Raw genomic sequence first — 15,731 nt, 5'->3', positions numbered from 1 at the left:
GTCAACTTTGAAATCTTAAATAGGAACCCAATGGTATAAAATGGTTTCGTAAGGAGGAAGAGAGTTTAAACTTTATGCCAAAAATAGTGTATCTTAGGTTCTCCTCGAAATAGAGAGATGGATCTCTGTAAATAAACTCCTCATTAAAGGTAATTGGACATGTGTTCTGCTGTTTTCGAAAATTCTGCTTGTAGGGGGAAGGTGAGCTTCTCTGTACTATTTTAATTCACAGTTTGTACTTATGAAATGGTAAAAATAAGCAAACGATTAATTCGTTTGAACTGAATTTTTGAAATAGCACTCTGATCGACCTGAGTCTATCATAACACTTGGATTGAAATACATATCCTAAGGAAAGAGGGGATTTAAATTTTTCACAAAGAATAGTGACTGCACCATTTGAAATGAATTTTTGAATATATTTCGCACTTGGTTAATGCTTTAATTTCGTTTTAAATATGCTTCTTAAGGGTGAAAGAGGCTTTTGAGATTTTTTCCATAAACTTATTCTTGTGCGAAGACTGGGTGTTTCACGGTACAAGAAATTAACCTGTCTAAGTATCATTATTTTTTTGACCCGATCTTGGCGACGTATGAGGGTCAGCAGTTATATTGCGAATGGTGTTTATAAATTAAATAAGCCGAAGTTCTATTAATTATTATTAAGCCGAAGTTTTTAATTATTTGTTTAAAATTGTCTTAAATAATGATTTAACGTTATAATAATAAAGAAGGCCGTAATGCTAATAAAGGAAAATTATTCTCAAAATAATTCAGTATTTCATCTTCTTTGTTGTATAAAATTCAAAAGCCTGAAAGAAATTTGTATTAGTGAAAAATAATTTATAAAACTAATAAAAGAAACCCACCCAATATGCTGTTCCTACATCGTACTACGTGCTTGACGAAATATTAAGTTTCACCCCACATGTAACACGAATACTCTATGTACACTAGCATGATTATTTTTGTTGTTAAACTATTTTTACCATTGTTAAACCACAAATACCACCAGACGAACTGAGCTACGAGTTTGAATTTACAGCTAAAAGAAGCTTCTTATTGTGTATTGGAGTTCGTACCAAAGTATTTTATACGCATGCTACCATTAGGTACTTCATTTAGTGATATTTGAGAGAGAAAATGAGTGTACAAGTACGATGGCATCTATAACCCTGTCAAAAAAAAAAAAAAAGCAATAAAGAAGAGAAGAGTGTGAGAGAGAGAGAGAGGGGGGGGGGACATTTCCTCGATTCTATTATCAGAAACAAAATATAGCATGTAAGAGATAAACCACTCCTTATTTAACTTATTTTTCCGCGTTTTAGTCGGTACTTTCCATGTTTTCGAATCGCTTTATGGTCATAAACACATTTTTGTCATGTGGAGGTTCATTTATACCTCGTTTAACAAATATAGGAACATTTTTTCACAACGTAGTCGTTTAATTATAGATTCTACCCCACACAGAAAAATGTGTGAATATTTAAATGTGCGTTAGGTATGGTAGCTTATTTGTCACAGAAAGTTTAGGAATTTGTTCATCATGTGTGGAAACGTAACTTCTTCGATTTTAAGACAAAATTGGTCTTTTAAAAATATTTAAAATTGGCAGAGTACGTGAAAATAGGGATGAAGTGTTCTACGACTTCATTTAGTGGTATCAGTAAAAGGACTAAGTAGATTTTTATGACATAATTCATGGTGTAAGAATAAGGCGACTAAGTGCTACTTAAAAAAAAAAAAAAAAAAAAAAAAAAAAGAGCTTGCATTAGGTTGGCAACAGAGCTAAGTATTGCGTTGGAGTTATTACAAGATATATATATATGGGACGCTTTCTTCCTCTCTACATTTACTTAGAACCCATTAAATTCACCGTGCCTTCTGTGTATGACTTACTTGCAGGCAAAAGGAAAGAAGCGCCAGATAGGTTGGTTTCCTGCATCTTACGTCAAGTTGTTAGGTCCATCAGGTTCAAAAGGAAGCCTAAAACGCACCGAAAGTCCCAGTCCCATTCCGCCATCATCATGTACCCCTGAACCAACTCCGTCGGATACAGGAGCAGGTATGTGTTCGATTTTGAATATTTTGTTCTAAAGTATAAGCATTTAATTCCAATATTTACTTATGACTAAAATTTTTATTATTATTATTATTATTACTTAAGGAAACTGATAACAAATTATATATAGCAAATTATATAACAAATTAAATATATATTGATATTTATGTACTCGACAGACTGCCTCGAAGGTAATTAAATTCTGAGGTTTCAAATGTACAGAACAGTTTTCGCATTGTAAATACAGAGTACATAATGTTTCTTTTTTTTTTTAATGTCTTTAAACAGGCCAGGTAGAGAAGGGGGATAATACAAGATAGAATATTATTAATACAAATCGTGATTGAATTGCTGTGCCGATAATATAAAACATGACCGCTCTGGTTGGAAGAGAATAATGAAGTTAGGGAATGAATTCTTGTTCCTAACAGCAGGAAATCTGCTGTCCTGTGTCCTTTATGTATGACACACTTCCCAAGATGTAATATATATGCTTCAGATTGCATATTTCGTACCGTTAAATATGGCTGCAGGTTTATGCTGGTGTGGGACGCAATGTCATGATATTCCGTTGGTCCTATTATATTTTCAAATGATAAGTTAATGTCAGTGGTTATTGAACATTTTAGGTGACCAGGGCTCCCTATGGTACAGATGTTCCCTAACAACTACGAAGACTTCGAAGATGGCACTGCGCCAATACATACAACCAGATCTGTTTAGGCCCGCTCGAGAAGCATCAGGGTCAATTTTAATATCTCCCATTATTCGCTGAATTCTCTGAACTTGAACATTATTCAACATCTATGGTCAATTTTAGGGCAGTGATTTCGACACAAATTCCCACCTCCTCTATCACTAGCACAGCTGAGTGCTTCGCGGTAAATAATAGTTCATTATTTCTCTGGAAACATGCACGTTATATGCGTCAATTCTGCGATAAATACAATAGGCAAAATAGACCAATACTCGAATTAGAATTCGCGTATATGATGCTCGTGGATATAATTAATAGTGAATTTTAATGTCAGAGCGTCAGTTTAAAAGACCAGAATTTTTTCTTCCATTTCCTGAGATTCATTCAAACTTTTCTTAAGACTCATAATGCTTCAGACAGGATAGTGTTTCCGGAAAAGTAAATTGAAAATGACTTCAAATTGTTACAATTCACCAGAATGTTGAAACATTCTTAAGATTAGTCAGCTCCAAGTAATGTTTTTTATCATGAAGGATTAATTTTAGGATATTTTTTGGTTCTCTACTACCGATGGCCCTCCCCTCCCTTCCAATTCATCCCTCGAACCACCACTTTTCAAGCTATATTTTGTTCCGTCGTTTTTTAAAATGAAAACACAGCTGTTATTTTTGTCATTCTTTAAATTAATCGTACAATCCCGTCAATTATCAGAACCCAAGATGGCCCCAGGGACCATGACTCTCCTGAACCAGTGAAATACTATAACCATCTTACGTAGCTCGGAAATTTCAACAAAGTCGCCATATCCATACTGATACCCAAACTCGCCATATATCGCCATACTGATGATTTTACCCACATTAATCTCGTAACAACACATTTAATATCACTTGTTTAAGTTAGTACTTAAAAATTCCTGTATCCCTCGAAAATGTCGTGAGGACAGCGCTGGCTCCTCCTCAAAATAAATAAATCCTTGTTCATGTATATAGTTCCTAGTTCACTACATTATATATATATAGTATAAATTCAGGTTTGACAACGTACTTCATGTTGTATATGCGCAATATTGTTACGTTCCTAATTTTTCAGTCGTACGTATAATTGGTGTTTATCGTTTTTGCAAAAGTGATATAATATTCCACTTTGCTACTTTTCATGTGAAAGAAGTCGCTAACTGGGAAAAATTGTACTTTATTGAGGTGTTAAACAAAAACAAAAACAAAACAAAACAAAACAAAACAAAAAAAAAAAAAACCTGTTGGTGCCTTGACGTTCATTCTGTATTCGAAAGACACTGAATAATCATTCTCAATTAAAATATCATTGCAAATTTAAGAGTTGACAAGCACTTGACATTAATCATCGCATTCGTTATTTCTAATTAGGTTGAAACCGTTGGAAAGCGGCGACTAAGACGTAATGTCATGTGATTTAACTACTTGCTTTTATTAAAAATTCATTTTAAAGATTTGTTCATTTGTCAAGTGCTTGTGAAGAAAGTGGAAAATTTTAGAACGCATTATATAGTTACAAATTAAACCTATAATTGTCCTTTTAAAAAAAATAAATAAAAAACTTCAAATCGTTTCTTCAGTATAAGTGAAAACCTAAAATTGTTTAGTCAGTCATATTGCGTGGTTGGCACCAACTAAGCGAGGTGGAAAAATGTTTACGGACAGAATAAGTGAATCTTTGATACACTATATACGAACGAAAATGTTCATCTTTTTGATTCCTTAAATTGAAAGAAAATGAGCATGTGATCACTTTTGCAAAAAGATTATCAACTTCAGAAGGAAACGCCAATTATACGTACGACTGAAATATTAGTAACGTAACAATATTGCGCATATACAACATGAGAGGTATGTTGTCAAACCTGAATTTCCCAGCAGAAAAAAACACGTACTGTACATGCGCATGTACAACATGCGCCTGGAAGACCCTTGAAATTGGAACACTGTTTTACGCCTGATCATGTGCTCATGTTTTTTAAAAACATTGCGTGTTCAGTCCCTGGAAATGGAAAAACACAGGTAAACAAGGAAGAAGTGAACACCTGGTTTGTACCTGGAAAACACATGTTTTGTACCTATAACCGAACGGAACATCTGTGGACTGCATGTTTTGCAACTGATCTTAACGGTTTTTCTCTTCAACAGCAGCTGATCATCCGCTGAACATAGCATGTAAAAGGAAGAAGACCAGTGCTATTCTAGTATTGTTCGAGAGCACTTAACATACAATGTACAGGGATCGCGAACATGCAGTGAAAGGGGAACTGGAAATAGGCGGTTCAGACGATACGAACACTACATTTTTCGATTAGTTAACACTGAATGCACAGGTCTCAATTTCAAGATGGCAGCCATTATTTCAAACTAGCGGGTATCTACACTATAGGGCACAATTTTCGGTTTTTTAATATGTCCCTGGTCTTTAGACCTACTAGCTAGTTTCCATTTTGTGGTAATTATAAAATGTGTACACTGTTGAATGAAACTTGAATTCGAAAATTTGCTGAAGGAATAAGAATCAAGACTGAATTTCCAGCAACACAGTGTTTCTAAACATACCAGTATCTGCAGCTGGTCCAGGAAAATATAAATTCGCACCTGCAAATTTCTACCCACACAGTGAGCCTTCCAATATTGTCGAGATTAGTCTGTTTTGATGGAAATTCAAGAATCCATTCGAAAGCAACATGTAGCTGGACACTGCATCTACATGATGATACAAGCAACATACGCATAATAAGAAAACAGTTTTTTTTTTTTTTTTTTTTTTTTTTTTTTTTTTTTTTTTTTTTTAATAATGAGAAAACCATCTGAAAATGGTCTTTTCTCGGATTTAAAGCATTCTGTCTACCGGGCATGTTTCTTTTATATTTCAGACAGTGTACTGTGTCTCTGTAACTTGCAAATACATGCTGTCACTACATACCATGTACAGTTCATGTTTATACAACCCTTTTCTGCTAAAACAAACCACCTGGAAATCCTATTTTCCGTATTAAAAACATACCATGTACCAGACATGTAAACGACAAACTCCTGCTAGATGAACAATTCTCTGGAACATTCGCCAATACAGGGAAAAAACAGCCCATCTTCACAGCATATTTCTTTTGAAATTCAACAGAACACATTATATGTAATGTGCAGAAAATTTTCGTTCAACATTTAAAATACCGGCTGGCCTGGAACGCAAATGTACATGTTTACAATATTGGTGGAGTACAGTGTATGTGTTGGTACCGTTACATACGCAGACACGTTTTCACTAAATACCACGTGCTACACATGAACTTACATTCGCTGATCTGCACATATTTGCTGCCCGTAACATTTTCTTCTGAACATTGCATGTACATGCGCGTCGCACAGGTACTGATCAGTCAATGTACAATGCACAATGTGATTTCGTGTCAGGACAAGAATTACTACATTCAAAAACAGGTGTTATTTCCCGGATAAGTGCCTGTTTCTGTTCCAAACCATTTACTTTACACGTAACACCTGTAGCACATGAGCAAAACATGCGAAAACAGGCACTGTACATTGCCTGTTTTCTTAAGTTTTCACGAGGGTAAGTAATGGCAGAAGGAAATAGCTATTACTCTATTTTAAAAAAATATATGTATTTAAAAAAAAACTCTCTTGCATATGTGTAACGTTGAATGGGAAAAAAATTAATTTCTCTGGTGATGCATGAAAACTTCTGAATCAATAGTTTCCGAATAAAAACAGCAATAACCAGAGCGCATCAATTTTAATAAAAGAAAGCTCAAACTCAAAGTCGATTAGTATTCGATTTTCAATAATGCCTCGATACCCATTAGAGGTTTTCCACAAGCTGTATTACTGGCTTGAACACAATTGACTGTAATTTATTACTGACTCTTAAGTGTATTATGTTAAAGACAAATATCTGTTGATCAGTTGACGAGTCAAGTGATTGTGTTGTCATTGATTTAAGTATAGACAAGAAAATGGAAAATAAAAAATTGAGTGTGTTGATAAGTTGAAATACTTTGCAATAGTTTATGTTTACATTATCAAGCAGAAATTTTCCTCAAAATTTCACTGAACTGCTTTTATTTCATCCTACTACTGATGTATGGGAGAAGAGAAACTTAACTTTTAAAGATAAGAATAAACGGTAAGGCGCTAGTGTTCGTAAAATTTAGCTATAAAGCATTGAACATCAACCATAAGATGGCTGCCTTCTTTTAATTTTCAAACTTCCAGTGTTACCTTAACCAGTAACATACACTGGTGATACTGATTTTGAAACATTTTTCATTCCTTTACTACGGAAATTTTGATGCAGTAATGTTTCGTTATGGATTTTTCTCCATCTTGTACTTCATGAGGTAGTTCCATTGTTTAGCTAGGCTACCTTTATGGAAATTTGAAATCCTTGGTTGTGATGAAGTTTTGTGAAGCACTTACATGAAATTATGAGAACTTTCTGCTTGACAATGTTAAACAAAAACTTGATTATCGAAATGTTAAACGCACTCAAAAGTAACATTTGTTTCCGTATTTATTATAAATTAATTCATTATGGTGCAAACATTAACAGTGTAAATAATTATAGCGATTTGTTCAATAAAGAAAATGGATGTTTAAATTGATAGTGTGGAATATTGTATGAAATCCAAGATTTCTGATCCAAATTTCCATAAAAGTTACTGTATTTAAGAACATTCGTTTGCTCTCTTTTAATATAGGAGAGAAGGTGGTTGCTTTATATTCGTATGTCGCTCAAAATGATGATGAATTAAGCTTCGAAAAGGATGATATAATAACAATAATCTCACACGAGGAACCATCGTGGTGGAAAGGAGAGTTAAATGGAAAAATGGGGCTCTTCCCAAGTAACTACGTTGAACCCATTTCAAATGTACAATGTAAGTAATGTCTTTTACTAATTATTACTAATTATTATTTTAGATGAATATACATGCTCAGTTTATTATAATTTATCAAGAGTTTCCGTGAAGGAATCTAACTTACAATTAAGGTATTGAGTATTGCAAATTGAGATATTGTATAAATCTTGATTTGATTTAGAAGACAAATCCCGTTACTCATAAATTTTGAATGTGCAGTGCTTGCAAGGGAACAATAGATTTCCATGTGAGAAGAAAGTACTTATTTTTCTTAGGTGAATCTATAAAGGCAACATTTTAGTTTGTTTTACGGCTGAAAGAATTTATTGGTGTAGACTGAAGAGTCTAAAGCACTACATAAATTCGTAGTCTTTACTTGAGGTTCATGACTTCAATTGTGGAAGTGGAACGTAACTTCAAAATGAAGCAACGCTGGAAAATATTGATAAGTTTGGTTTATAAATCATATCTGGATGGATAAATCACAGAACAGTGCTTCTTTCTTGAACTAGGTACTTTGTGTCAGGAATAGGATGATGAAATGAAAATAATATAGCAGTTTAAATATCGATGTGTATATTCAAGTAAGCGAGAATATTTTAAGCAAAATAACTCAAGTTTCGAATACATTTTGAAGACTGGCAAACGAAGACAGTGACAGATGTAACGATTATTGAACTACATTATTTTGTTTTAATATATATGCATAAATTAATGATTGGGAGGTTTGGAGGAAAGAGAAAGAGAGGGAGAGAAAAGTAAGGAACATTACATTAAATAGATTATATAGGGAGTATATTGGCTTCATTGTCTTCAATTGAAAGTTCCTTACCAGCAAGGGGAGCACATAATAGTTATCGTTCAATCTGCTTCTAAAGAACGGATTTTGTGCCTTTGTATAATTGTCAACAATTGATATGTCGCAACAGCTAATGATACTGTTTATCAACTTGTTGCTTGGGTAAATATAGTGCTATACAAAGAAAAAACTTGAAATTAGAATATAGACCTAATAGATTTTTAGACTTAGTGTTAAGTTTATGTTCAAATACTATAAACTACTTACTATTTGTTGTAAGATCTTCAGAAAACATTTAGAAATAAATGACCAGGTCTGTATTCGTCTTTATCAATTTTAAAAGTAGAGCGTATCTTATGAGGCGTGACTTTTCTAAATAGATGAAAGTATTCAGAGAAAGATTGTAGAACATACATTTAGCATCTATGTATACAAGTATTTGATATTAGATGAAAAGGTGAGTTCTTTACTCTCTCTTTGACGAAGTCACTTTCTCTAATTGTAGGATGCATTACAACGTTCATGGTGCCACCGCCAGAGACCCACTATACATGAATGCTGCTGCTCCCAGTTATACAGCACGTGCACTCAACCAAGCCTTAGCACTCTTTGAACAACGTAGTTCATGTCAGGCGCTGGGAAGATTGTTCAATAAATACAACATACGTGTAATTAGAGTATTATTAATAGTCATTTGTTATTAAATTATTATTTTTGGATGCAAATAATACATATAAATTTGGTAATAGTAGATGATCATTAATCGTGATTTTCCCTCTCCTGTCAAATAAGATTATTTTTATTGTAGTGTAGAACAGTGTGTTAATATGGTAGAATAAGTGTGTTGCTATTACACGACGTATGTACAGTGTTACAACAAAATAGGATAATAAGGATATCTGAATTAATATGCAAAGAGAAAGGTAAACATTAAAAAGAAAAGTTTCTTCTATGATTTCTGAAGACAAATTATACATGTATGCATTATATATATATATAATATGTATGAATGTGTATGTATATGTGTGTTTGTGTGTATGCGTATTATATGTGAAAGAATAAGCAAATTTATCATTAGAATATGTTAATAAGATACAAAAGCATCATGGTAGAGGGTCTCTGTGCTAATGCACTTCATGAGCACAAGATTTTTTTATTTAGTTTAGTTTGTTGGCGGAGGTTGAGAAAAATCTCCTTACTTGTTAATATGAGCTATATAAATATATATATATATATGTCAATGCCACTACCATGTTGAATCTGTTTTATTTGTTGTGGATGGCAGTTCTATACTTTTTTTAAGAAGAAAAAAAGAGAAGTATATGTGAAATGAAGTACTGAAATAATAATGTTCTACAAATGATGTTTTTTGGTTGGTTGTTTGTTAGATTTTGTTTCTTAAAAGCATTTTTCTATTGTGAGAAACTTTACAATTTGAATGATATGTATGAAATATGTTTGGCAATGTGATCACTGCTATGCATATCATTGGATATGTTAATATATTGCAGTTAAATAGCTTTAATTTTCAACCCATGACTTTTTTCAGAAGGTAGTACTTTCGTTATTAGTATAGAAACTCAAGAGAAGAAAGTTCCTCCTAAACGAAGCACACATTAATTATACGTTGTGGGTTATTAAGTTTGTAACTATGGATGATAAGAGTACATCAGTTAAATCATTAAAAAATGCATGCATAATATTAAGATATCCATCTTGATTTTGCTGATTAATAACCTGTAGTTCATCGGATATGAATATTTATAAGAGCATACAAGTGAAGCGGGCTGGGAGAGAATCCTCCCTTTTCCATTTTCTTTAGTTGCTTAGAATAAACAAATATATATATATATATATATATATATATATATATATATATATTTAACTGTTCTTCTGTCAGTATCAGTGAGTCGGTCAAAAAATAGATGCCAAAATTTTCAGTAAATTATCTTGTAAATTTTTCTAGTGTTTTCAGTCTTGCTTCTGCTTTCCTTAATATATTTCGTGGTATTACGTTGCTAACATCTGAAACTTGTTTCATTTACTAATAACTAAAAATTTACAACATTCTTTAGACAATCAGATATTTTAAGCTAAATTTTTCAGTGCACTAAATTACCACCGTAAATTTCGTGCTAGTTTCTTACACTATATTGTATCCAGTTCTAATTTATTTCTGAAAACTTGTACTGTTTCCACTGTGATGGTAATTGGTTGGTTGATTTCGCACTCACGTTATATGAGACGTGGACCTACAGCTTAACGTGGAATTCAAACCACATGAGTTCCTACCGAGGATTGAACCTGAACCCTAACCATGTAGCCGCAAGGAAAAACTCGGATAATAATTGCATTTATTGTATGAAGTTTCTGTTTAGTAGTAAGATCCAAATGGAAAATATTTGGAAAAGGGAGAAATATCTTCGAAGCTATGATACATACATAGATGCAAGTTATTTTAAATTTTTTTTACTGTTGAAAAGAGTGTACTTAATGTGTATGTGTTTCTTTCCCTTCCATTGCTTATTAAAACAATCGATACACGTTTAAATATATATAATAAGACTGATGTTGTTTCTGGCAAACAGCTTTCCTTGTGAGAACAGCTTCCTTAGTAGGTGGGATTCTGTCTAACAGCAATACATTTTATTTTTGCTTGATACATTGTTCAAAAGGAGAAAGGTGTGATTAAATTCATTTACAAAGCTTTGTAAGCGAAAAGCTCGTAAGAAATACACCATACGTTGATAAACAATACGCAAGGCTGATTTCGAATTAAAACGTATATATTATATAAAGATCCTTCATATTGTGTGCAAAGTATGAGGATAGTCATCCTAAAGAACGAATAATGTGGTCCATACAGATTCAGATGAGCATTATTAAGTTTTATTGGATCATAGAGTTGTAATGGAAATTGAGGTACGGTATAATATTATATCAGTTAATCAATTAACAGACCAGCAAATGAAATAAATTATGATGCTGTAAGTTCAGATTGTTTTCGTCTGTTGATAAAGGGTAGAACTAAGCGAATTCTTTGTGTTATATGGAAGAAGGTTTCAAGAATCTTAAGAATACAAATAATTCTAGAATCGTAGTAAATCATGTATCTATGTGGTGCATTTCTTTCTAATGATTACACTGAATAAATGAAACATAAGGTAAAGCGCATCGAAGTTTGAATCATCTGTAAAGATTTGTGTTTGATTGAGATAAACGTCTTTTGTATGCAATGAGTAAAGAAAGTACGTCTACAGTTTTAGAAAAAAGCTACGTGGTCGGCCACAACTGTGCGTGTACTATAATTTCAGGGAGTTTAGTTTCAGTTTAATTCTACATGTAACAAATAGTATTAATATGTATGTCCCCTTGGGTAGTTGAACCTGAATCTATCGCACTAAGATAAAAGGAAATGAAACCTGTGAAGAGAGAGAGAGTAGTTATTAAGTAAAATAACAACCATGTTTGTCTGTATAACCTATGTGACATGATTTCAGCCTTTGTATCAAGCTATTCATAAGTCAGAGGATATGAAGATACAAACTAACCACCAAACCAGTTCTAATACTGTAATCGCTGATATTCTAAATTTTTGTTTGCATTTAAAATTCTCTCCATACCAAATTACCGTAAAAGGATACCACTTTCAACACTTAGACTTCCATGTAATTTTTGTTTCCGAACTTGTTTCTTTTTATTATAATACACAGACCTGTTTGCGTTGATAAAGCAATGTAATAGTAAGGAGATTAAGTATCTTTTATCACCGCTTTAAAAGTTTGTGAAGCATACTATAAGAAGTTAAACATGTCTTACATACAACTGTTAGTTAAAACTAAACTGCTTCAATCTTATTGTATTAAATTCAGCTAATTCTTTTCCCACATAAGCATTATAAAATATTCCTTTAATATTCTTATACATAAGAGAGATACACTATATACTATCAAATATTTGAGACTTACATATGCTTCGTATATAACTTTCAACCTACACATAAATTCGATTTAAAGACAGATGTAAGATCAGGACATGTTCATAATCTCGGGACTACTTGTAAGATATGGTGTTTTTGAATCGGGTTCTAAACAGAATCTAGCGCTAATATTTTGCCTAGTGCTTCGTTTAGGGTATAGAGAAATAATTCATCAAGTAGCTATCATTGGAGCGTAATATACGCACTAGTCAGCAGCTGTGTATGTGTATTACTGAAATCTCATAATTTGAAACTTGAAGATTTTTCTTTTTTAATTTATGTGCTCAACGATCTGAGAGTTTCTATCATTCTGTGAATCTTGTACAGCCTGAATAATACTAATTACATTATTGAAGAATCCTTCGCAAAACTTACCGTAAGTGTTCAATAAGTCCAGGAGTTAGATAATAAAAATTAAATAGATAATTTTACAACTGTTAAAATATGGTTTTGTTTGCAGTGAATGTAGTCTATAAAATTAATTAATTTGTAGTTAATATACAGTGAATAATCTGTTCCAATATTTTGATTAATATTTAATGTAAATAATAATTTGTATACTCCTTTCAGCTTGTTACTTTTTTTTAAAGATATCCAGTGCAATGCAAGGAACATGATACTCTCGTAATATTGTAGCAATAATTAATGAATTTTGACATTTGATAATTAAAATCTCGCTGTTATTAACAGTTATAAGCTTCAAAATTATACTCGTGTATATTCATACATTTTCTCAATGATGCTTCTAAGTATGACATGGTCAAGAAAGCAATTAATGACTCATAACTGAAACAGGTGGAAGGAACGTGTTTCCCCTACCCTGTATCTCGACAGATCATTAGATTCAGTGATTTTGTCTCCTATATACGAAAACAATGCAATAAACACACGACACATGGACTACAAAATGGTTTTTGTTTTTACGTTTCTGTGTCTTGTTTGAGAGAACAGTTTTAGATACGTGTAGACCCTTATGTAGATCCTATCAGTCATCCTTATGTGCAGTTGAACATTATAATTTGTTCTTTTTGCGTGCATTTTGTTCACCTTTTGTTCCCATTTGATTTGTTGTATTCTGAATAGTATTTACAATTATCTTGAAATTACCATGAAAGTTAGTGAGCGTTGAAACATCTGTAAGATTTTTGACATCTTATCAGAGTAGAATGTGATAAAAATTTCATGCTGCTTCTGATGACTTCAGGACATTGTTATATAACCGCATAATGCTTTGTGATCAAATATGTATACGTATATACAGTTAGCTGGCACATTGCACAGGTAATTCAATATTAAACACTAAAGCAAGGAATAATAATGAAGTAATTTGTAGAAGATCTAATGCTATTGTACTTAAACGACCCAGTAAGGTGTTTAGAAACATTATATAACTAAGTAATTTTAGGTCGAAGATGTTGATGCTTGTATATTGCTGAATACAGAATTTCTGTTCCGAATGTGTCTACTGAAGTGTAAATAGGAGGTTGCGAAAGTTGAATTAATGTATGTATTTGGAAAAAGCTATACGAAGAGAACTTATTATGTTGTTTGTCGCAGGATATATATATAATATAAAACTATTGATTCGATGATTTTGAAATAAAACAAGAATAACACTGTGAAATACTGGTTAATTATTGTGAAATTAAATGGCAGAAGATGGAGAAGGATGCATGGTGGCGACTAATATTACTTACTCGATTTAAAGGGGATAAAAAGGCAAGAAATCTTTAAATGTGAGAATTGGAAGCAAGTAAAACTGCCTAAGTATATAGCACTGAACTTTTCTAAATTGTTAAAAGTATTTAAATAGGCTATAATATTTTAAAACAGTTGCAGTGTATAGTGCTTACTATGTTTTGCTATTCCTTAAACCCATATTCCGTTTCCCACTGTGTTTGGAAGTAATGTCCGTAATGCGTTTATCAGATATGTCTAATAATATAAATAAATAAATTCGCGATCTTTTATATTCTCGTTATCATCTTATTTTCAGTTCAGTGCAATTAGGTTTTCTCTTCTAAGAAATAGACAATTGGTTATTTACAGAGACATTGGAACTTAAACAGAACAAAATGAATTCTAAGCCAGATATACAGTAAACTCTGTTTGAAAAGCTCCTGTAATTATTTTTCCCTTCAAACAGTAAATGTTTTTATTTTCTTAGTATAACATAATAATTAGCTTACTGTTTTGAAACGAAGTGAATGAAATGTTTATTTTAAAAAGTGTTAATTGTTTTCTGAAGATCTGAATTTATGTATATCAGAATATAATTTATGATTTGTTTCAGTTAAATATGTATTAAAACTTCTGTTCTCAGTTGTATTTGTATAGAGAGAAAATTATTAACCGAGTGCTGAAGAACAAGAAGTATGAGAGTAAATACATTTGTGTATTGAAAATAAATTTAAAATAATTCGTGCATAACACCAGTCTTTTTTTCTTTTGTCTTTTTCATTATGACCAATATGTTAATTTGATTATAACCAGGATACTAAATACCCAACTATAAATGTCGTATTCAACCATAATAACAAAAGGATTATTTAAAAAAAAAAATCATAATTCAGTTCTTCACTCAAAAAGTTTCGCAGTAAAAAAATAATTATTCAATGATATGAAGAGAGAGAGAGAAAAATAATAATTAATGTATTTAGTTACATTGAACATGAGGATAAGTAAGCTATAACACTGAATGACAGAGAAATCTTTAAAATATTGTAACAGCATATTTGTTTGCAGAATCGGCAATTGCATTTTAGCACTGTGGTAAGAGCATATTCTGGATTAAGTGTAAAGACTAAGCCTTGTCGTAAGAACGTAAAGAACAATCACAAATCACTATGAGTAGTTTCTAGATCAGGCACAAATAAATCGCACTAGTTGCTGAGAGCTTCTTTGAGAATGTAAGGAGTTCTAGCTTTTTGAGCTCAAACTTGATTAATTTGCAGAATTGTGTGACATGTGCACTGAAATTAAAGAAAGAAACCATCAAAGAATAAAGAATTAGAAAAATGACACCAACTCAATTTGTTCGTGATAATTTCTAGGTTACCTAACACTCGAGGCAAACGAATCAGTTACAGATGCTAAATTGCAAGAACTTAACAAACAAGGAGCTTGTAGTTCGGAAAAAAAAAGTCTTTTCTCAGGCGAAATTTTTCGCGTAAATAATCAGCTTCGAAGGAAACTAAGGCTTTAACCAGCAGAACCACACAGTATTCGTAGATAGCAAAAAAATACTGGCAACGATTAGTTCAAATTAGTTTTGAATATATAAAATGTTAAGCC

At 32.2% G+C, this 15,731-nt stretch overlaps 1 protein-coding gene across 4 annotated transcripts in view; it reads left to right on the top strand.

Moving 5' to 3' along the window:
• The window catches only part of Dap160 (dynamin associated protein 160), a 213,683-nt gene that overhangs the window by 124,823 nt on the left and 73,129 nt on the right, over positions 1–15,731 (top strand). For all 4 annotated transcript variants that reach the window (XM_081768609.1, XM_081768600.1, XM_081768593.1 and 1 more), the window contains 2 exons: positions 1,906–2,065; positions 7,498–7,677. In XM_081768609.1, the coding sequence (XP_081624735.1) occupies positions 1,906–2,065; positions 7,498–7,677 (340 nt within the window). The remainder of the gene's footprint in view (positions 1–1,905; positions 2,066–7,497; positions 7,678–15,731) is intronic.

The sequence above is a fragment of the Thermobia domestica genome, chromosome 1 (genome assembly GCF_964235325.1).
Source record: "Thermobia domestica chromosome 1, izTheDome1.hap1.1, whole genome shotgun sequence".
Classification (NCBI taxonomy): domain Eukaryota; kingdom Metazoa; phylum Arthropoda; class Insecta; order Zygentoma; family Lepismatidae; genus Thermobia; species Thermobia domestica.
This window is presented reverse-complemented; position numbering and strand designations above follow the sequence as displayed.